This window comes from Notolepis coatsorum (assembly GCF_963971535.1).
Source record: "Notolepis coatsorum genome assembly, chromosome: 6".
NCBI lineage: Eukaryota > Metazoa > Chordata > Actinopteri > Aulopiformes > Paralepididae > Notolepis > Notolepis coatsorum.
Window position 1 is genome coordinate 156,025,930 of NC_140170.1, and position 25,738 is coordinate 156,051,667.

General features: G+C 41.8%; 1 protein-coding gene across 2 annotated transcripts in view; it reads right to left on the reverse strand.

The window, feature by feature from the left end:
• Positions 1–25,738, reverse strand: part of LOC311230658 (activin receptor type-1B-like) — a 61,791-nt gene that overhangs the window by 29,264 nt on the left and 6,789 nt on the right. For both annotated transcript variants that reach the window (XM_084317011.1, XM_084317010.1), the window contains exon 2: positions 10,637–10,882. In XM_084317011.1, coding sequence (XP_084173137.1) covers positions 10,637–10,882 — 246 coding nt within the window. The remainder of the gene's footprint in view (positions 1–10,636; positions 10,883–25,738) is intronic.

Consider the following 25,738-nt stretch of genomic DNA (forward strand, 5'->3'; position numbering starts at 1 on the left):
ATATAATTATTTTTGAAAAAAGTACAAGAAGGTAAAGGAGATGAGAATAACATATGAACAGTATAAAATGAAGAAGAAGAACAAACAGCCATAGATGTAACACTGATGCACAGGAGTAACTTAATATGTTGATGATTTATGATGAAATTAAATTAGATTTTAGTTTTTTTTTTTTTTAAATATTAACAGATTTTATGGAATATGCCGCTACATTATGTTGCACCTTAGGCTGTTACTATGTTTTTCTTAATTACAAATTTTTTTAATATATATATTTTGTGTACACCGGAGGTCTGAGAGAAAACAAATTGCCATCCTCTATATGTCCTGTACATACAATAGTATCAATAAAGCTTGAACTTGATACTGGCATCGGCCATTGGCCGACATCCTCGTCCTTGGTATAGATGGAACACTGCAGGTAAATAGAAGTAAGTATTAACACGACTGTATTTGATGCTGTGAGATGAGATGATGAGATGAGACGATGCCGTTTCATTAGATTTATTGTTAAAACTATGAGATGTGTGAGACGATATTCACCACAGGGTGATTTAGACGCTGTGTCCGTAAGAGACAGCAGGCCGCTCTTAAGGGAAGCCATGGCTGCTGCTGTTGCTAGGCTACTACTGATAACCCGTTGACCGTGGAGCTCTTTTGCTAAAAGTTGGATTATTTATCACTCTGAGTGCTAAAAACACGCTCTGCTCTCAGTGCCGTCAGGAATTTGCAAATAGTGTGGTGTTTCTATTGAGAAGAAGAGGCCACTGCTGAAAAGACAGGTCCTCTATGGACACACTTGCCATCCCTCAGTACCTACCTACACGATCAGACAGAAGCTACTAACGCTACTAACCTCAGTACCTACACAATCAGACAGAAGCTACTAACCCTACTACCCTCAGTACTTACACGATCAGACAGAAGCTACTAACCATACTACCCTCAGTACCTACACAATCAGACAGAAGCTACTAACCCTACTACCATCAGTACCTACACGATCAGACAGAAGCTACTAACCCTACTACCCTCAGTACCTACACGATCAGACAGAAGCTACTAACGCTACTAGATCTCAGTACTTACACGATCAGACAGAAGCTACTAACGCTACTACCTCTCTCAGTACCACTACCTACACGATCAGACAGAAGCTACTAACCCCACTATCCTCAGTACCTACACGATCAGACAGAAGCTATTAACCCTACTACCATCAGTACCTACACGATCAGACAGAAGCTAATAACCCTACTACCATCAGTACCTACACAATCAGACAGAAGCTACTAACCCTACTACCATCAGTACCTACACAATCAGACAGAAGCTACTAACCCTACTACCCTCAGTACTTACACAATCAGACAGAAGCTACTAACCCTACTACCCTCAGTACTTACACAATCAGACAGAAGCTACTAACCCTACTACCCTCAGTACTTACACGATCAGACAGAAGCTACTAACCCTACTACCCTCAGTACCTACACGATCAGACAGAAGCTACTAACCCTACTACCCTCAGTACCTACACGATCAGACAGAAGCTACTAACCCTACTACCCTCAGTACCTACACAATCAGACAGAAGCTACTAACCCTACTACCCTCAGTACCTACACAATCAGACAGAAGCTACTAACCCTACTACCATCAGTACCTACACGATCAGACAGAAGCTATAACCCTACTACCCTCAGTACCTACACAATCAGACAGAAGCTACTAACCCGACTACCCTCAGTACTTACACGATCAGACAGAAGCTACTAACCCTACTACCCTCAGTACTTACACAATCAGACAGAAGCTACTAACCCTACTACCCTCAGTACTTACACTATCAGACAGAAGCTACAAACCCTACTACCCTCAGTACCTACACAATCAGACAGAAGCTACTAACCCTACTACCCTCAGTACTTACACGATCAGACAGAAGCTACTAACCATACTACCCTCAGTACCTACACAATCAGACAGAAGCTACTAACCCTACTACCATCAGTACCTACACGATCAGACAGAAGCTACTAACCCTACTACCCTCAGTACCTACACGATCAGACAGAAGCTACTAACGCTACTAGATCTCAGTACTTACACGATCAGACAGAAGCTACTAACGCTACTACCTCTCTCAGTACCACTACCTACACGATCAGACAGAAGCTACTAACCCCACTATCCTCAGTACCTACACGATCAGACAGAAGCTATTAACCCTACTACCATCAGTACCTACACGATCAGACAGAAGCTAATAACCCTACTACCATCAGTACCTACACAATCAGACAGAAGCTACTAACCCTACTACCATCAGTACCTACACAATCAGACAGAAGCTACTAACCCTACTACCCTCAGTACTTACACAATCAGACAGAAGCTACTAACCCTACTACCCTCAGTACTTACACAATCAGACAGAAGCTACTAACCCTACTACCCTCAGTACTTACACGATCAGACAGAAGCTACTAACCCTACTACCCTCAGTACCTACACGATCAGACAGAAGCTACTAACCCTACTACCCTCAGTACCTACACGATCAGACAGAAGCTACTAACCCTACTACCCTCAGTACCTACACAATCAGACAGAAGCTACTAACCCTACTACCCTCAGTACCTACACAATCAGACAGAAGCTACTAACCCTACTACCATCAGTACCTACACGATCAGACAGAAGCTATAACCCTACTACCCTCAGTACCTACACAATCAGACAGAAGCTACTAACCCGACTACCCTCAGTACTTACACGATCAGACAGAAGCTACTAACCCTACTACCCTCAGTACTTACACAATCAGACAGAAGCTACTAACCCTACTACCCTCAGTACTTACACTATCAGACAGAAGCTACAAACCCTACTACCCTCAGTACCTACACGATCAGACAGAAGCTACTAACCCTACTACCCTCAGTACTTACACAATCAGACAGAAGCTACTAACCCTACTACCCTCAGTACTTACACGATCAGACAGAAGCTACTAACCCTACTACCCTCAGTACCTACACGATCAGACAGAAGCTACTAACCCTACTACCCCCAGTACTTACACAATCAGACAGAAGCTACAAACCCTACTACCCTCAGTACTTACACGATCAGACAGAAGCTATTAACCCTACTACCCTCAGTACTTACACAATCAGACAGAAGCTACTAACCCTACTACCCTCAGTACTTACACAATCAGACAGAAGCTACTAACCCTACTACCCTCAGTACCTACACGATCAGACAGAAGCTACTAACCCTACTACCCTCAGTACCTACACGATCAGACAGAAGCTACTAACCCTACTACCCTCAGTACTTACACAATCAGACAGAAGCTACTAACCCTACTACCATCAGTACCTACACGATCAGACAGAAGCTATAACCCTACTACCCTCAGTACTTACACAATCAGACAGAAGCTACTAACCCTACTACCCTCAGTACCTACACAATCAGACAGAAGCTACTAACCCTACTACCCTCAGTACTTACACAATCAGACAGAAGCTACAAACCCTACTACCCTCAGTACTTACACGATCAGACAGAAGCTACTAAACCTACTACCCTCAGTACTTACACAATCAGACAGAAGCTATTAACCCGACTACCATCAGTACCTACACAATCAGACAGAAGCTACTAACCCCACTACCCTCAGTACTTCCACAATCAGACAGAAGCTACCAACTCTACTACCCTCAGTACTTACACGATCAGACAGAAGCTACTAACCCGACTACCCTCAGTACCTACACGATCAGACAGAAGCTACTAACCCTACTACCCTCAGTACTTACACGATCAGACAGAAGCTATTAACCCGACTACCCTCAGTACCTACACAATCAGACAGAAGCTACTAACCCTACTACCCTCAGTACCTACACGATCAGACAGAAGCTACTAACCCTACTACCCTCAGTACTTACACAATCAGACAGAAGCTACTAACCCCACTACCCTCAGTACCTACACAATCAGACAGAAGCTACTAACCCTACTACCCTCAGTACTTACACGATCAGACAGAAGCTACTAACCCTACTACCCTCAGTACTTACACGATCAGACAGAAGCTACTAACCCTACTACCATCAGTACTTACACGTTCAGACAGAAGCTACTAACCCTACTACCCTCAGTACTTACACAATCAGACAGAAGCTACTAACCCTACTACCCTCAGTACTTACACGATCAGACAGAAGCTACTAACCCTACTACCATCAGTACTTACACGTTCAGACAGAAGCTACTAACCCTACTACCCTCAGTACTTACACAATCAGACAGAAGCTACTAACCCTACTACCCTCAGTACTTACACGATCAGACAGAAGCTACTAACCCTACTACCATCAGTACTTACACGTTCAGACAGAAGCTACTAACCCTACTACCCTCAGTACTTACACGATCAGACAGAAGCTATTAACCCGACTACCATCAGTACCTACACAATCAGACAGAAGCTACTAACCCCACTACCCTCAGTACTTCCACAATCAGACAGAAGCTACCAACTCTACTACCCTCAGTACTTACACGATCAGACAGAAGCTACTAACCCGACTACCCTCAGTACCTACACGATCAGACAGAAGCTACTAACCCTACTACCCTCAGTACTTACACGATCAGACAGAAGCTATTAACCCGACTACCCTCAGTACCTACACAATCAGACAGAAGCTACTAACCCTACTACCCTCAGTACCTACACGATCAGACAGAAGCTACTAACCCTACTACCCTCAGTACTTACACAATCAGACAGAAGCTACTAACCCCACTACCCTCAGTACTTACACAATCAGACAGAAGCTACTAACCCTACTACCCTCAGTACTTACACGATCAGACAGAAGCTACTAACCCTACTACCATCAGTACTTACACGTTCAGACAGAAGCTACTAACCCTACTACCCTCAGTACTTACACAATCAGACAGAAGCTACTAACCCCACTACCCTCAGTACCTACACGATCAGACAGAAGCTACTAACCCTACTACCATCAGTACTTACACGATCAGACAGAAGCTACTAACCCTACTACCCTCAGTACCTACACAATCAGACAGAAGCTACTAACCCTACTACCCTCAGTACTTACACAATCAGACAGAAGCTACTAACCCCACTACCCTCAGTACTTACACGATCAGACAGAAGCTACTAACCCTACTACCCTCAGTACTTACACAATCAGACAGAAGCTACTAACCCTACTACCCTCAGTACTTACACAATCAGACAGAAGCTACAAACCCTACTACCCTCAGTACTTACACGATCAGACGGAAGCTATTAACCCTACTACCCTCAGTACTTACACAATCAGACAGAAGCTACTAACCCTACTACCCTCAGTACCTACACAATCAGACAGAAGCTACTAACCCTACTACCCTCAGTACCTACACGATCAGACAGAAGCTACTAACCCTACTACCCTCAGTACTTACACGATCAGACAGAAGCTATTAACCCGTCCCTACTACCCTCAGTACTTACACAATCAGACAGAAGCTACTAACCCTACTACCCTCAGTACCTACACGATCAGACAGAAGCTACTAACCCTACTACCCTCAGTACTTACACGATCAGACAGAAGCTACTAACCCTACTACCCTCAGTACAGGCCTGTACAGTGCGACATATATATCGCACGTGCGACACTGACGTCAGTCTGTGCGATGAATGAATTGACTTTAGTAGCACTGGTGCGATGGCCCGTGGCGCAAGCAAAAAAAAAGAAAGTGTAAGACGGTAAATTGAATGGACCACAGCGCCACGCTATCCACTTGGTACTTGTAGTCTCGTGCGATTAAAAACAATGTCCCGTCTCGCGTAGAGTCCATAATCAAACACCAAATCCCATAATCCCTAGCGAACAATATCCCCGCGACTAAATTGCGAGCTCAATGTACACTGACTGGGTGACTTCGACAAGATGAAGCGCTTTTTTAAGGTATTAAATCCAACAAAAGAAGTACAAGATCAAAACCCCAAACGAGCCCGAGAGGGACCACCGTTAATAGAAACGAGACAAAAGGAGAAGATTAACAAGATGTACAGATATAACGCAGAGTGGGAAAATGATTTTCCGTGGATATTTTTTAATGAGGAAGCACAGCTATTATTATTCTGTCACTGGTGCCGGGAGGCCTATTGTTTAATAACAGCGCAGCAGTGCTGCTTTTGCTTCCGCGTTTTCCCTGATTGGCTGCGCCATGCCCCGCGGCAGGCGCGGCAACCGCAGAGCGGAGCGGCGGAGCGAGCGGAGCGGCAGAGCTTGCGGAATCGCCATGATTTTCATTCGGCGCTTCAGCTCACCTGGCAGAGCAGCGGTCCTGCGGTCCTGCGGTCCGTTGTTGACGAGTTCGAATCCCATCAATTTTTTTTTTAGCGTGTATTCTTTCGCCGGTTAAGGTTAGGCATGGTTAAGGTTAAGGTTAAGGTTAGGCATTGTTTCGGAGTTGGTTAAGGTTAGAACGGTTAAGTTTAGGCGCTGTTAAGGAGCTGGTTAAGGTTAGAGTTTGTCTTAGAGAATGGCAATATTCTTTCTATGGTTAAGGTTAGGCATGGTTAAGGTTAAGGTTAAGGTTAGGCATTGTTTCGGAGTTGGTTAAGGTTAGAACGGTTAAGTTTAGGCGCTGTTAAGGAGCTGGTTAAGGTTAGAGTTTGTCTTAGAGACAGCCTATTTCCGCACTGCCGCTCTCCCGCGTTGCCGCGGTCACATGGTCAAATTGTCACATTCTTGCACTGCTGCGCTGTTAAAAAGCAACACGCTGCCGGGAGACTCCGGAAAAGATCCGATCAGAGAATCCCTATGTCGCGGGTAACAATATCCTAAAAAGGGATAACATTAATAAACACAATACGTCCCATCGACACGTTCTTGCCCGGGATGCCTTCAACGCTAAATAAACTCCTGAGCGGGCCGGCACCCTCTTGCACTCGCTGACTAAACACGACCAGAGCGGATGATGCTGATCTCCGTGAGGTAAAGTTTAAGATGAATGTGACATATTGCATCGCCAAGGAAGAAATGCTGTTCACTAAATTTAAGCCGCTAATTTTACTCTGTAAAAAGAACTCCATCGTATGGCTACTTAAAATTCCCCTCCGGGATCAATAAAGTATTAATTATCTATCTATCAATCAATCTATCTATCTAATAATGAGACAATATGCAAATAAGGTAATAATAATAATAATAATTAATTTAATTTATAAAGCCCTTTTCATTCATGCAGAGTTCCTTGTACTTAGTTCTGATTAATGCAATAGTGTGTGTGTGTGTGTGTGTGTGTGTGTGTGTGTGTGTGTGTGTGTGTGTGTGTGTGTGTGGATCTGAAAAAGTGGCCAGCAGACATGATGCTGGAACTGTGACACGTGTGCAGTGCACACACACACACGCACGCACACACACGAATAATTATAATAATAATAATAATAATAATAATACATTTATTTATTTGGTTCCACAAATATGTACAGGTGTTTGTATGCATTATATCTATTTGTTATGTTGGTTTATAGGTGTTTCTAGGTTGGTTTCTAGCTTTCCCTGTAATCTGAGTCCACACCAGCGCTGCCTGGTCTCGGACTGCTTCATATCGGTTATATGGTTATGTCCTTGTTCTTTTTGTTTTACATTATGGGCAAATAAAGAAAGAATTTGTCTAAAAGCATTTCTTGTTAAAGTTTGGATTTTGTGTGCCCTGTATGCAAGATTCATGTCCCTTGCCAGTCACATACCTATTTAAGTAATGAACTGCACTACTTGTGGTTGTTTTTAGAGATTTTAGAGACGTTTTATACTCGTGCTACAAGATTTTGGCCTGTGCTACAAAACTATCAACCTCTGTAGCACCAGTGCTATGTGCAAAAAAAGTTAACGTACAGCCCTGCCTCAGTACCTACACGATCAGACAGAAGCTACTACTAACCCTACTACCCTCAGTACTTACACGATCAGACAGAAGCTACTAACCCTACTACCATCAGTACTTACACGTTCAGACAGAAGCTACTAACCCTACTACCCTCAGTTACTTACACAATCAGACAGAAGCTACTAACCCCACTACCCTCAGTACCTACACAATCAGACAGAAGCTACTAACCCTACTACCCTCAGTACTTACACAATCAGACAGAAGCTACTAACCCTACTACCCTCAGTACTTACACAATCAGACAGAAGCTACTAACCCTACTACACTCAGTACTTACACGATCAGACAGAAGCTACTAACCCTACTACCCTCAGTACCTACACGATCAGACAGAAGCTCTTAACCCTACTACCCTCAGTACCTACACAATCAGACAGAAGCTACTAACCCTACTACCCTCAGTACCTACACAATCAGACAGAAGCTACTAACCCTACTACCCTCAGTACCTACACAATCAGACACTGAGTAGACTGTACTGGGGACTGTGGGGAGGTTTTCCCGGACACAGAAACTGCTTGTGGTCTCCACTTGACAAGAACAGGTTTCCTGTGTGTCTCATTATTGTGTAGGATAACTAGGGTTGGGTACTGAACTCTGTATTTTTAAGGATACCGACCGAATTACGTCGGTGCTACAGAGTACCGATTCACGTTAGATCAATCGTTGCCACATTTCGGTACCTTGAGAGCAGGTAGATTAAGACCCGCCCAGGTATAAAATAATCAGAATTTCCAATTACGCGCAATTGTCATTTCAAAATAAAAGACACAGATCAACGCAGACCTTCAATTTTAGAGGCGATGACATCCAGCTATTCATCCCTGGCTGTGACAACTCCTCTGCTGTTTCTGTGTGCAGTGAAAACTCTGTGAGCAACGGGTCCAATGTGTCTGACATGCTTTGCATCCTCGCCATCCCTGTACTGTACTGTCTGACCAAGTCACGGTAAAAACCTAAACTAACGTTAGCCGCTAACATTAACTACGCTGGTCCCAAACCAGTTAAACTGGTGCGTTGTGTGGTGTGATAACAATCCAACCCTAAGGAGAACTAGTGGTTAGTCAGTGAAGCGACAACACAACACAACCCTGTGTGTGTGTGTGTGTGTGTGTGTCATGACCGTATTGTGGACATTGTGTCTGATGTGGTACGGAACATATCACCATCTAGTGCAGCAATGTACAAACATGCCAGAGTGAAACCAGAGTGGTTTGGCCTTACCAACGATGTTTTTGCTAACATACCAAATACACCGGACATTGTTTTTGTTGACACCGGCCACAGAGAGGTGCTGGTCATAGAAGTAGGCTGTACCTTTGATCTGTACATGGACCAGGCCTTCCGGGACAAGTATATCAAATACCAACCACTGCTCAGTGTGATGGCTGACCTTGGGTATAGGTGTAGATATAGTGTACTTGTGTTCGGAAGTCTTGGCCATGTACACAAATACACCATGACCGGTCTGAGAATTGCTGCAATGTCTAAAAGAAAAGCCAAACAAATTGCCAAATATTGCTCTGTCTCAGCTATTATTGGCAGCTTAGCCACGTGGAGAAGGAGGTGCTATGTGTACCCTTAAGGGTACATTATTGCTTAAGTATCAGTTATTTATTCTATAGTAGCTATAAATCATTCTAATTCTATGTTCAAATGTCTTCTTCCAGGTCAATGTGTTGGAGGCGTGTATGAGGTCAGACAATCTGAGTGTGCCCAGTGAGGAGGTGGCTGTGATGTCACTGCTGAGGTGGATAGGTCATGACCTCCTTGAGAGACGCAGGCTGTTGCCACGGTTACTATCCCTGACCAGACTGCACCATCTACCAATACCTACACTTAGGGTACACACACACACACACACACACACACGCACACGCACACACACACACACATTGCGTCCACATAAAGGTTGATACAGTTACATCTAATACAATTCTAAATTAATATCTAAGATTTTGGTTCATTCACATAAATAAAATTTTCTCAAAGAGGTTGATTTGTGGATCGAAAATAAGATTTTTAAATCGTTCTGAGTATCATTACTCAAAATACAGCTCTGTTGTTCCAGCGTAAACAAACGATTTTCAGCCTCCACACTAGGGCTGGTTGATTAATCCAGTTTAAATGTCCATTGTTATATTTGGTCTTGGGGGAGGGGCAGATCACACAGATGTGAAGGAAGGGTGCGCTGCATTTACAACACAAATTTACAAGACAAAATGAGAGCAACACAGCATTGCAGCACAATAATCTTTTTATCTAGATTATGTTGTTGTCATGATTGTGGGAAGATTATTTTGTTGTCATGATCGTGGGGAGACAAAATCGTTTTTGTAAATACAGCGCTGTGTGCTCTGCCCCAAGCCCAAATATAACAGAAGGTGTTCCTCAAAGGATCTTAGAATCTTCAATCTTAGGATCTGTCCTTTTTACAATTGATATCAATGATATTGTCTGGTCTTTAAATACCTGTAATGTCCATCTGTACGCAGTGTTCAGTGCTGCTTGGCCCGATACATTTGATTCCCTGTTTATGTAATATCATTTGTGGAACCAAATAATAAAAATTAAAATGTGTGTGCGTGTGTGTGTGTGTGTGTGTGTATGACACCCAGGGTGTTCTCACCAGGAGGTATCTTGATGTCCACACTGTTGCAGTAGTCTGTGTAGCAGCAGAGCTTCTCCAGGAGCCCCTCAGCACTGAGGCAGTAGAAGGGCTTTCCGGGGGGAACCAGGTTGTCCCGGGACACGCAGATGCGGATGGTGTACTCCTGGCCCTCATTGACGTAAGTGGAGCCCATGCAGGCCCCGTCGGTCTCACACTGGGAGCCGGTCTTCTGACAGTCGCTAGTGGTGCAGTTACACCATAGAGCTACGGAGAGAAAGAGAGAGATCCAGTATCCGATTAGATTGGATTAGACTAAATGTATTGAATCTAACAGACGGCACAAGTACAGTACAACGAGAAGAAGTTGGCATCTAACCAGAGTGCAAATGTAACGGTAAAGTACAATAACAACATGCAATATACAAGTGATTAAACTGGAATATATATTATATATATATATAAATAGGTAGTACTACTGAATAATAATGTGAATCTGATGTATATACCATGTTAAGAGTATTATTATGTATTATATGTATTCTTACTTTCTATGAAAGTACAGCAAAGGGTAAACAACATTTATTGATATGAAACACCAGACAGCAACTGAACAAAAATATAACAATTCCATTTTTTTTCAAGAACTCAAACGTGGTGCCCAGTAGAGGGCAGTAGAGGGCAGTCTAGGACAGTAGTACAGCAGTGGCTTCTCTCAGACTCTGGGACTCTCCCAAGTCAACTTAAAACTATAAACTACAAATATCTGAATAATATGTATAGGCTAGTAGATATGCACAATATTTATTTACCCTTAATATTACAGTTGTGTTATAATCTGTAATATCGGCAATACATTTTGGACTATTTATTTTCCAGCACAAGTCAAACTTGGGGTGGTAAGATAATGTAGTTGCTCAATTTCAATAACCGTGGATTGTCTCTAAAATCAGTCCCTCTGAATGACTGCACTCATTCACAAGGATTTCTTTTTTTCTTTTTACTCAATTACTCAAAAACAAACTTCCCGTACCAGAGACTTTTCATAAAGGGAGAGAATGATTCAACTAACATTCATTTCCTGGACTGTGTGACAGTTTTGATTGATAATTGTGTTCAGCTATCTCAGAGAGACCATCTACACTGGCATCTGTGTTACAGTAAGAGCCCTGTCCATGAGGAGACAGTCAGGAACTAACTCTATTCCACTGGAATGAGTCATCTTCCTTTATGTCCGATATCTTTGCACATATACAGTCAATAGATTCTCGTGACATCACCCTGGCGTAGAGATGATGGCCAGAATATCATATAAAGACACTTTTCATAGTTTTATACACATGGTATTTGGCATTATTAAGTTTTCCAGTGCAAACATGTGTTTTACATCATTATGTTGTAATATAATTTTCATGGTGCAATTTCATTCAATTATACTGCTGCAAGGAATATATATTTCTTATTAAATAAAATATATACAAAATGTATTGTGTTTGGTCTTTTACTCTTTTACTGTATGAAGCACAATCTCAGAGAGGGGTCATACAGAACCAAGCATTTCACTATTATATGTATGTACCTTATATGTGACAAATAAAACAAAACATGAAACTTGAATTGTTATTTTTGTGTACAGGCTAAGGCTAGTGTAAAGCCATACCTCTGCATGCCGTCCAGCGTGGGATGGCATGACCAGCTGTCATTACACCGTTCTATTCAACCTCTTCTAGAGTAGACGATGAGTCTAGACTGAGACTTCCACCGTGAAATGTGGGATAATTTCATCAGGACGTAGATAGACACGGTGTGAAATTCCAGCAATTACCCCCCCCTCCCCACGGTCCATTCTCATTGGTTGAATGACCTCGATGTAAACACTTGCGCTTCTGTTCTCGCGCTTGCGTTTCAGTCAGACGGGTTGGAAAACCACAAAGCTCCCCGGAACATAAGGTTAAAGATTCCGTTTCACGCCGCAGCTCAAAGACAGGCTATTATTTCAGCGGATACTGTGGCCTGCCATCTGTCACGCGTTCGAGGCTCCCGTCTTAAGTTTAGAGTCTACATTTCATTTTTTAAAACACTTCCTGTAGTAGTAGCCCAAACGGTGGGTATAGGTATACATTTAGACTACTTGATATTATAAATAAATAAATACATTGTAAATATGATATTTCTGGGTGTGAGTGATGCACGTCTAACCTGATTCTTCTCATAATTCTCTCAGTTATTATGTTTATTTAAAAATGCCCACATTGCAGTCTCCAAGATATGGATATTGCATTATTTCATATTGCGACATCAATATGAATTTGATATATGGTTCAGCCCTAATATTAACACATGCTGAATGTTTTTTTCTTTCAGACAGACAGACAGCCTACTCTCTACTGTGTCTGTAGAGAGAGAGAGAGAAAGAGAGAAAGAGAGAAAGAGAGAAAGATAGATAGATAGATAGATAGATAGATAGATAGATAGATAGATAGATAGATAGATAGATAGATAGATAGATAGATAGATAGATAGATAGATAGATAGATAGATAGATAGATAGATAGATAGATAGATAGATAGATAGATAGATAGATAGATAGATAGATAGATAGATAGATAGATAGATAGATAGATAGATAGATAGATAGAGATAGATTTAACGTTCTAAAAGACAAATTGCTAACCCAGAATGACTGGATGCTGCACAGAATGCACTGACTGAACTGACACTTCAAATTCTAAATCCCCTGCTGCTGTCTTATCAGAGAGAGACATGTATATCAGAAGGCCTTGTTCACTGGACCACAGCTGTATGAACCACAGATGAAGCTAGGAGCGATCTATTAATAGTCCAACATTGTCCTATAGCTGCAACAAAGACTGAAGATGCAGGAGCTGGCAGGAAATACGTCACCTGTGGGACGTCTATTGTCCTTCAAGGAAATCTGGTGTCATTTGTTATTGTTGTTTTGTGTGTTTTTAACAGCATTTAACAAACACAAGGCGCGCATGCATGATTTTAGAATACTTCAGCTAATGAAGTTAAATGTTTATTATCATCAACTATCCAGTACGTTTTTTTTAGTGCAACGTTTTTCTACTTAAACATTAATTGAACCAGTAGAGAGAGAGATGCCCCCCCCCCCCCAAGCCCCGCTCCCCCCCACCCTTTCCTTACTCCGCTCAGATGTTTTCTCTGTCTTGAGCAGGGTTAGCTAGGAACAGCTTTCTCAAGCTTCGCACCTTGGGCATGGAATGGGCTACAGGACCATATCCACTTAGACACCCCGGTCTCTCTTGGTGAATTTAAATCTGTATTACATAACTTCCTACAAGAAGAATGTTGCTGCTTTCTGTAGTCGGGTCCCAACTGAAAAATTACTGTATTACCCTGTATTATACTGTCATACACTTTTACTATCATGTAGAATATTCTGCTTTGTGTTTTTATGTTTACATGTGATGTATTGTATATTGTATACATGTAAGCTGCATCTTCATCATCAAGTCATTCAACGTATATACAGTAAGCCTCATCTTCATCATCAAGTCATTCAACGTATACAGTAAGCCTCGTCTTCATCATCAAGTCATTCAATATACAGTAAGCCTCATCATCAAGTCATTCAACATACAGTAAGCTTGGCACAGTGAACTGGTAGCATAGTTAAGTGCTGTTACTCTAGACTGGGATATTAGGCAGCAGGGGATTCTCTGTCCCAGCAGGACAGAAGCACCCAGTGATTACAGTCACACACTACTCCATTCAGCCATCAACCACCATCAATATACAAGTTTGAATATGGGTCCCAGTGATTCCCGGAATTCCCGCTGCATGTTAATACTCTGGGGGCCCCCCAAAGTATAATTTGTCTGTTTTTTTTTACTCAGTGAGCACTCATTTGCATTTGCATTGGTGGAAATGAGTGCTCAGTGAGTAATTTTTTTTTTTTTTAAACCATAACTTTTGGGGGAGCCACCCATAAATTATACTTTTGGGGGAGCCATTATACTGGTAAACAGCCTCTATGGGCGCAAGTCCAGACCCACTTTTGGAATCAAATGATGACGTCAGTGGGATTATCTCCTTTATCAACTCCTAAGCATCCCCGGGACAACATCATTAGCCCCGCCCCTAAAAAGGTGTGAATTTGAGCCAATCAATGACTACTACTACTAGGTCGTCCTTAGACGAGTTTGCCAACGGGTTCGCCAATCCGCATGGTCCTCCATACACCCGGCCTGCTCTGGGTAAGCTGTGTGTATGAAAGAAGACCACAATAAACAGCAGTGACTGCTCTCAGCTGTTTAACACTTAACACTTTGAGTGCCAACGACGAGAATTCTCGTTATTTCATGCCAACCGTTCAGTGCCAACGACGAGAAATCTCGTTATTAATCGTTATTTTTTTTATTAGCGATTTCCATTCATTTTTCATCAATCTAGCCTCACGTTACCACTGGGACTCTCTCTGAGCTCGAACAGGGAAAATACCGCCCCCTATCGTCTCCCGGATGGTAATGCACCCTTTGGATTGGACTGAATGAAAACGCATGGGGAAAAGAAAATCCGGAATCCACATTTTACTTGTCAGGCATGTAATCCGAGCCGATTGCAGTCTTTGTGGTCCCTCAGAACAGCGTGGAATAGGGGGCGGTTAGGTGGCCGGGCGGAGATTGCGTTCGTCACCAACCCCGGAGCTGTGAGCTGGATTCGCCTGTTCGAATCCAGCTCACAGCTCCGGGGTTGTCACCAGCTTGGCTGGCCGTCTGCACTAATACAATTGGCTGTATTAGAGGGTGGGAGAAGCTGGCGGGGTGGGTCCGGGTCGTTGTAAACAGCGACTCCTACAGTTCGGTCGGGGCGCCTGCTAAGCGCGGATAGGACTTGAGGGGGATAGTGTGGTCCTCCCACACGCTACGCCCTCTCGATGAGAATCCGCGCTGCCAGGTGAAAAGAAGCGGTGATTGGCTGGACGTGTGTCGGAGGAAGCACGTGGTAGCCTCCACTCTCCCAGATGATCTGACTGTGGGGGGTAAGTGCGCAGCGACCAGGAAGGGACTGGGAATTGGCATACGACTAACATTGGGATGGGAGAAAATCGGAGGAAAATGGAGGGGGAAAAAGATAAAAAAATAAATAAAAAAGAACAGCGTGGAATATGTGTTTCAAGCACCCAGTGTTGGATCAATAAACGCGATCGATATTTGGAATGGCGATCAGGAATTGGAATAATATTTTTGGAGAACATCTGATCTGAGGTAAGGAATCTATTTTACCAGTCTTGGGATAATCAGAGCTTTTTTCACAGATATATCAATGTGTCCCATATGTGCGTATGTGTGTGTGTGTGTGCTGATCAGGAAATAAGATAATCGATTTTTCAGCCCGCTTCTCTAGCGTGCATAAGTACACATATACTATCGATAATCTAGCGTTTATTTGAAAACGATTCATAAATACGCGGAAAAATGACAACGTTTTTTGTGTATTCCAGTAAAGGGCAATTCCTGCAGAATCACCTTTTTTTCTGGAAATTTCCAAAAACGAGCGTTTTTCAAAATGGTATCAAATGGAAATTTACCGATTAAAAAACAATCCGGTTCGACAATGTTGACTGCAAGCAAGTCATTGATAAGCGACGGGCGTATTAGACACATAGCCATAATTTAAGATATAGTTTATGCGTTCGCAAATGTGCTCGCCCTCTCATTGAATAGAGCATTGGCACTCAAGCGCTAAATCGTGCGCCCCCTGCTGGCACTCAAAGTGTTAAAGGGGACATGCATTATAAATGGCTTTTTCTGTGTTTAGCATGTTTTTATAGTAATACAGGTTAGTATCAATGGGGTCTGTGTCTCTAATTATCATATTGACTCATCAGTCTAGTCTCGAGTTCACGAGATCTTCCCTCACTCAACTAAGCTGTTCTGATTTGTCCCGCTCCCTGACGTGAATAGGGTACTGATCTGCATAACTAACGCCCCCTTGTAGCGCACAGTGAAACCCAACACTTCCTCAAACGGGAGACTGAGAGGCAGAGCGAGAGAGAGAGATAGAGAGGGAGAGAGAGAGAGGGAGAGAGAGATAGAGATGGAGGGAGAGATCGCTCCGAGAGCGAGCGTGTGCGTGCTTCGAGTCGCGATGCAGGGGGACTCGGGGAGAGACAGAGCGATCGCTCTGTATGAGCCTCTCTCTCGCCCTCTATCTATCTGTCTCTCCCTCTCTCTCTCTCTCTCTCTCTCTCCCTCAAGTCGGGAACACTATATATCACTGTAATATCTTTGCGCATGCTCCCCCGTATTCAGATCCGTACAATAATAATCACAGAGGTATATATTGTCATTTGAAACAAGTTACCAATGCATTGTCCCGTGGGATTATGCCCCCGTGGCAAAATTAATTAGTATCCCCCTCAATCTCTCTCTATCTCTCTCTGTCTGCCACTCGCAGACTGTGTGGGTGACTGTCACTCAAAGTGCTTATGGGCGGAGCCAGGCCAACACAGCCTGAAATCCAAAGTGAGAAAAATTATGCTTTTGAGTACTTGATTAGAAATATAAAACAATGCATTTTTTTACAGATGTGTTCCATAGACTCACAGGAATTGTGTAAAGTTGCCCAAATAGTGCTAGGAATAGCAATGCATGTCCCCTTTAAAGACCTAGACACCATCACCAGTTGTAGGTTGTCTGAAGTGCAGTGTTACTATGAAAATTCACTAGAATGCAGGATTTGAACAATTTTGAGATTTTTTTTTCAAATCGTTCCCCCAAAGTATATTTCATTTCTGTGGGAATCACTGGGTCCATTTGAGCTATCCCCAAATAAAGTAGGCTACTTCTAAGTTAGTCAGAGGATTTAGCTAACAAAGTTATCAAAGTTTGATTGAAAATCTGTGTTCTGAGACTTCCGGTTGTGTGATGTCCGGGTAGCAGCTTGAATCTCGAGCTCCTCAGAACCCCCGAGATAAACGACCCAACAAACAGATATTGTCAGCAACATTTAACGAGTGAAACGGTAAGAAGTCTAAAGATGAGCCCGAAGAAACGAAGTGCTAAAAGAAATACCAAAACCGACTCTGGAAATGAGAAAGATGTCACAGATGAACAGGCTTGTCAAACCAGCTCTTCCGACACTGACGAGGAAACAGAGAGAGAGGAATCCGCGATTCTAAAAGAATTAAAAGATCTAAGGAGAGAGAATAAAGAAGCACACAATGCCACCCAGTCTTCAGTGAGCAAACTTGAAACATCTATGTCGCAAGTAACTGAATGGATTGACAAAACAGAAGGTAGAATTACGGTAATTGAAAAAGAAATCACGAAACTGGATGATAGTGGAATGAGACACCAGAGGGCGCTCAAATACCTTGTAAGAAGAGATGCAGAAATTACAGCAACCTGTGAAGACTTGCAAAATAGACTCAGACGCAACAATATCCGGATCTACCAAGTCCCTGAAGGTAGCGAGGACAAGGATACTAAAGAGTTTGTGAAGCAGCTATTGACAACATCCCTGAAAATAACACCTGAACTTGAGTCTGAGATTAAGATAGAAAGAGCGCACAGATCACTGATGGCCAAACCGAGAGAGTCTAGCGCACCCCCGCGCTCTATCATTGTGCGCTTTCTAGATTTCAATATCAAAGAACAGGTTCTACAGCTCGCATGGGGACAAACCGTCACATTTCAAGGGAAAAGGATCTATTTTGATCACGATTACTCCCCAGACCTGCAAAAGAAGAGGGGTCAGGTGCGTCACGTCATCAAACAGCTGAAGGAAAAAGGGATACGCGCTAATTGCCCATACCCGGCACGACTCAGGATGACAACAGAATCGGGAACGAAGGTGTTTGACTCTCTGGTAGATGCAATTCCCACACTGAAAGAACTGGGAATTCATGTCCAAATCGACGAAAGAGAGAAACTACAAAGAGAACTGACAAGGGACAGGTGGCGAACACAAAGAAGAGGGCGTGAGCAGCGAACGAAAGGAGCCATGACGTCACTATCTGCCGCAGACCTAAGATCATTCATGGACGATAAAGATGAGTAAACCAGTTAGATATAGTAAACTAACGAAATGTTTACAATAAGTGTAAAACACAAGAAATAATGGACATGCTGCTGACTAATATGATTATCATTTACCCTGAGTATTAATTACCTGTTGGGAAAATTTAAATATATTAAATCTACTTTAATTTATATGTGGTTCTGAGGCCAGAGACTGAGCCATAGACGGATCACACTTAGCCTGTGTTACCAGGCAAAGGTTAACCCTATACGTTCGTGGTTAACTTCTCTGCACTTAGTGCAATATGCTCCCTGAGAGAGAAAGCTACACCTCTCTAGAACATCGGGAGATTATTTCATTTGTGATTTATGTAAGACAGCTTACTGGAAAATTGGAAGCCCTAGGTTTTCCCTTACAAGTGAATAGGGGACCATTTTGTTTTGTTTTTTATGTTGTATACTCTTTGACAAATGCCTCAAGCTCATATACTATGGAAGATAGATCTATGTTGTACATACGAAATACAATGACATTATGACAAGCCTTAAATGTATTAGTTACAATATAAATGGTCTTAACAACCCAATAAAGAGGAAAAAACTTTTTGGACAACTTAAGAAAATGCAGTGCTCTATAGCATTCATTCAAGAAACGCACTTATCAATGAACGAACACCAGAAACTGAAGAGAGAATGGGTGGGCCAGGTGTATAGTGCGTCCTGTCAAACAGGGAAAAAGAGAGGAGTGGCTATTCTATTTAACAAATCAGTATACTTCACCAAAGAAAAGGAAATTGCAGATGACCAGGGCAGATATGTTATGGTCCTGGGGTCAATAGGAGGATCAATCATAACCTTTCTAAATATATATGCACCAAATGAAGACTGCCCCAATTTCTTTAAAGGTATAGCCTCACTTTTGGCTGGTAATGCCAAAGGAATTATCCTTATGGCCGGTGATTTCAACTGTGTACTAAATCCAAAAGTAGACAAACTGCCTGTAGATTGTGGACCCATTTCAAAAAAATCTAGATCACTGAATGCAATGATAAAAGAATTTGGACTTATAGATGCATGGCGTTTCCACCATCCTAGGCAGAAAGACTTTACCTTTAGGTCTGGGGTCCATGGTAGCTACTCTCGGATAGATTACTTCTGTATTTCCAAGCAAGATATTGACAAAGTTGAATCATGTATCATTGAACCAGCGACCATCTCAGATCATGGACCTCTAACTCTTCAACTTAACCTCAGTACCAATAAAATCTTTAAATATTGGAGGCTCAATGTATCCATGCTGTCTGACTCTCACACACGGGAGAGGATAAGTGAAGAACTGAAGAGTTATTTTGATCTCAACAATAAGGGGGATGTCTCACCATCAATTTTATGGGACGCGGCAAAGGCTGTAATGAGAGGTAAAATTATCTCAATTTCAAGTGCACTAAAGAAACAGCGAAATGAAAAACAGCAGAACCTAGAAAATGAGTTAAAAATACTAGAAAGGAAACATAAACTGAACAGAGATGAAGAAGATTTAAAAGCTCTACTAACCTGCAAACAAAAACTAGATGACCTGTTGACATACAAAGCGGAAGGAGCCCTTAGATTTGCTGGTAGGAATTACTATGAGATGGGAAATAGGGCAAGCAAGCTACTGTCATTCCAGCTCCACAAAATACAGTCAAGTCGGATAGTTCCAAAGATTAAACACCCCAGCACACACATGGAAGTAATGCAAACGCAAGAAATTGCTAATGCATTTGCAGATTACTATACCGACCTCTACAAAGCACAGCAATTGGAAAACAAGAAAGAAAAAATCAACAACTTCTTAGATAACCTTAAACTTTCTAAACTATCCCCAGATGAGGCGGATGAGCTAACCTCCCCTATTACGGAGAAGGAGATAGGGGAAACTATTCAGATGCTTAAGAACAATAAATCACCAGGTACAGATGGGTTTTCAAATGAATTTTATAAACATTTCACTGAACAATTAACACCAGTATTAAGTGTAGTTTATAACTATGCCCTATCTGAGAGAGATCCACCAGGAAGCTGGTCAGAAGCTATTGTCTCGGTAATACATAAAGAAGGTAAAGACCCCACAAGATGTAGTTCCTATAGGCCCATAAGTCTCCTTTGCAACGATTTCAAGATATTGACATCTATACTTAAAAAAAGAATACAGAAACATATAACAAAACTGATACACCCAGACCAGACTGGCTTTATCACTGGTCGACAGGGTGCTAACAACATCAGAAGAACTTTAAATCTGCAAACAGTGGCTGGATTTCGAAAAGAACCATCAATGCTTCTCGGCTTAGATGCCGAGAAGGCATTTGATAGAGTTGATTGGCTGTACCTTGAACTAACATTGAAAGGTATGGGATTCAATAACACATTTATAGAATGGATAAAATGTTTATATAAAAATCCTAAGTCTAGAGTAAGGGTGAATGGTCACTGCTCTCACTTCTTTGACATACAGAGAGGGACACGCCAAGGAGACGTTTTGTCTCCATTACTATTCGCGATTGGCATAGAGCCACTAGCGGAGATGATTAGATCAAACCCTCAGATACAGGGAATAGATGACCAAAAAGGCATTACACACAAGATCTCGCTATTTGCTGATGACATTTTACTTTATATCAAAAACCCTTTAGAATCAATTCCAAACATAATGATGGATTTAAGAAATTACGGCGAACTGTCGGGTTATAAGATAAATGAGACCAAATCAGAAGCCATGATGATAGTGGGAACATGGCCAATACATCTGAATAGTATAGCACCCTTCCATTGGGCTAGAGACGGATTCAGGTATTTAGGAATCATTTTGACTCCCAGCAGCAATCAGTTATATCAAGCAAACTACGAAAAGTTGATTGTACAAATCAAATCAGACATGGCCAGATGGGACATTTTACCTCTCTCCCTAGTGGGAAGAATAGAATCAATTCGAATGAATGTGCTACCTAGACTTATTTTTCTCTTCCAGTCTCTACCTATACCAATACCTGCCACTACCTTTAAAAGGTTAGATAAACTCCTATCCAAATTTATCTGGCAGAGGAAAAAACCTAGAGTAAGGCTTAAAACACTATGTTTGCCAAAGAACAAGGGTGGTCTTGGTCTACCAAACCTAAGAAACTACTACTGGGCAGCTCAATTACGCATACTTGTGCATTGGATACAAAAGGGCCTAGACTCAGGATGGGTACAGATTGAGCAAAACTCAATTCCAAAGACCCCTCTCAGATCCATAATATTCCTGGGGAAAGCATACTGGAAAAAAATTAAGATTGGTAACAAATGGATTACAAATACATTAAAGGTATGGGAAAGTGTAAGGAAAAAGGGGGGAGGTCCACGATCAATATCTAGGGCCATGCCAATAGCAGACAATACAGAATTCCGGCCAGCTATGGAGGATGGGGGTTTTAAAAAATGGGCGGATTTGGGCCTGGTTACTATCAATCAATTAATGGAAGGAGACTGTTTTAAATCGTTTGCACAGCTACAGCAATGTTTTGATCTACCTTCGAAAGACATGTTTAGATACTTTCAAATAAGACACTATGTAATGACTCACAGTGAGTGGGAAGCAATTAAGAGACCACCAACAAATGTGGAGCGGTACTTTATAAACACAATAGAAAAAAACTTGATGGAAAGAAAGCAGATATCCAATATTTACAACATGTTACAACTAGACGATCCAGGAGACACCACCTATATTAAAGAAAAATGGGAGTTGGAAGCTAATGTGATCATAGAAAATGAAGAATGGGAGGACAGCCATTCAAGCAATCATAAAATCACAAATAGCCCAATGTGGAAGGAGTTTGACTGGAAGGTCAAGGTCAGGTATTTTAGGACTCCTCAAGTTCTCTCCGGATTTGCTGGTGGGTCCTCACCACTATGTTGGAGAGGATGTGGAATGATCGGAGATCATACACATATTTTCTGGGACTGTCCAAGGGTGCAGACATTTTGGATGAATATCAAAAATGAGATTAAAACCATTCTAGATCTTGACTTACCTCTGAATCCATCGTACTATATCTTGGGATGTATACCGAAAGGCACATACTATGGAGATACGTTATATATCTTGAGAGTGATACTGTTAATAGCAAGGAAAATGATAACTATGGCATGGCTACAAAATCAACCACCGACAATCAAACAATGGACCAAGAGACTGAGACAGATGTATACAATGGAAGAAATGACTGCACAATTGCAACTGAAAAAAGATATGTTTATGCAGAGATGGTCACTTTTTTTTTTTTTTTTTTTTTTTTTTTTTTATATAACTAGGGTTATATGATAACCTTCGTTTTAAGATTTGCTTTCTCTTTTGCGCCAGAGAAACATTTGGATGTAATTACTGCAGCGCGCAGAGAGAACTCAGGGGACAAGTTCAACTCGATTGGTTGTGTTGGAATATAGCCAGTTGGCGAATGTTTTAATTTGTTCTTGGGATGTATGTAGCCGGTTTTGTTAAAGGTGTTCAACGCGTTGCTGACGTCTGGTGAGTGATGTTTACTATTTGCTGGGTCGCGACTGCTACTTGTTTTGTTGTGATTTTCATTACGTTGCTCTGCTCGAAATCTGATTTCTGTTTTCTGTTTGTTTGTTTGACTGATTAGGCTATTGTGTGTCGTGTGTGTGTGTGTGTGCGTGTGTCAAAGAAGATTCTATAGCCTTCAATACGTTTTACGAGGCTGATGTGTGACAGTGTGAGTCAGTCTATATAAGCGAGCACTGGGAGAGACGGCATTGCGAAACAGGCTATGTAAATGCTTCTTAGTTTTGTTTATTTATTACGTTCATATAAAACCGTGTTTCGAATATTTAAAACAAATACAAAAAAATTTATATTTTAATAATAATAATAATAATAATAATAATAATAATAATAATAATTTTTTTCGGGTTTTCACGCGGGCTAGGGCTTAAAATATTATTTACAGTCGGGCTTATTTTCGGGCAGGGCCTGAAGTTCAAGGGCTCGGGCAGGGCTCGGGCTTTATTTCAAGGCCCTTGCAGACCACTACTACCTACTAGAGATGTTCCGATACCATTTTTTCCTTTCCGATCCGATTCCGATACCTAAGCTTTGGGTATCGGCCGATACCGATACTTATCCGATACCAGTGCATACATAAATTAAAAAATATATATATATTATATAAATTTTTTATAAATATAATTTTTTTTTTTTTTTTTTTTTACAAATACTGTTTTATATATACTGTTTTTTAGTAATAACTAGAAAGTAATGGTATTTATTCAACAACAGGTGATTGTATAGATTTGTATTAGTATCATTAATCAATGAGTATGGGGCTTCAGCACTGCAGATACTGTATACCCTACTCCAATGATCCACACGGACATTATACGTTGCTGCACTCGCTACCCACTGGCTCTGCAGATATACCCTACTCAGTCTGTCTACAAGGCTCCGTTGAAGTAGCAGAGGATCTGTTGTGATTTTTGCACAATAAATATTCAACATTCTCTTTTGAGACTCCGCCTCAGACTCTTATCATTTGGCACTAAAAGCTAAACATTGTCGCCGATATGGCTGTCCGCAACATGTCATTAATTGTGTACGCGACGTGCAATTGTGCAATGACGACGTTACCGTTAGCTAGCATGAGCTACCGGTATATGGGAAGACCATAGAAGACTGTAACGTTACTGGTGACATTGTGATTTAACTTGGAATACTCCTTTGCCAACTTGCTGTACTTTGCTTGCAGGTCTGCAGCCATTATTGCTGGATTATATGAATAGCCCCAACTTTAGCCAAGGTAATGTTAAAGCTAGCTTTCGGTTAGCTGTTCAATGCTAATAACACCAGCCACCAAGCGAACCCATGAGCTCCCCGTCAACACCGCTCTGTCGGGACGATGACATTTAAGAAAGTATCTGCTGTTAAAATGACAAATGGCATTGACACTTTAATCGATTAAGCACACGTTTGTTTTATAATGCTTACTCAACAGACCACAGTGTTGTTGATAAATTACGTCATATGGTATCGGAGCGCAGCATTAGAGGGTACTCGCCGATACCAGCATTTTAGCCAGTATCGGCGGCTTTTCCGATACTGGTATCGGTATCGGAACAACTCTACTACCTACCCATGGCCAAACTGACAACCAACCTGAAACCAACTATTAATTTTGTTAGGCCTTATATTCACCACGGTATAACACAGGAACGTATGGATGGAAACATTTATTCTTTTTCACATATTGAACGATATAGGTGATGTCAAATGGGCCATAGTATTGTATCCATAGCTATAATATAGAATATAGTTTATTATAGCTCTACAAACAAGGTGACGCACTCCTATCTTTTAAAGCGTGGCCTTGCAATGAGTTAAAATGAAAATCTAAGAATTCATCAGAGCAGGAATTATGTATTTATTCATAGAACTGACATGAAAGCCTATCAGATTCTTTAGTGTGCATCACAAACTGGCCAATTGTACATGAAACAATGTATAACAAATTGCATAGTGCTATTAGTGCACACACAACCACACAGATTATTATTAACTATTAATTATGTCCCCAACAGAAAACTTTGTTATGTTATATTTTAATGGCAGTGCACAGTTCGCTAGCTTTGTGTATTAGGCCATGTTTAGACGGAAACACTAGCAGGTGAATCCGGAATATTTTCTTCTTTCGGATGTGCCTTTTGTTTATACGGCAACAGCGTTTTTGCGGGGAGATTTTGCAAAAAAGTGAGACCACCTTCCTGGGTGGAAATCCTAGAAACGATACACCTTCGCGCTATCATCTGAACAGTCAAACCGCATAAAACTATGACGAAAGGGTTGTCAAGGCTCTCGTCGCGTACTGCTTACGTCACAGGCATGCGCCAGTAGCCTAGAAGCGTAAACAAAGCGAACAAGCATGTCTGATTCTATCCACGGAGATCACCTGAAGGCTACATTGGCAGTACTTTTAAATACACAAGAATCAGTCCAGCGGCTATCGCAACTATTAGTGACTGGAGCCACTGTCTGTGTGACTCTGCTTTGGTCCAATCACATTCGCCCACCCACAGTCT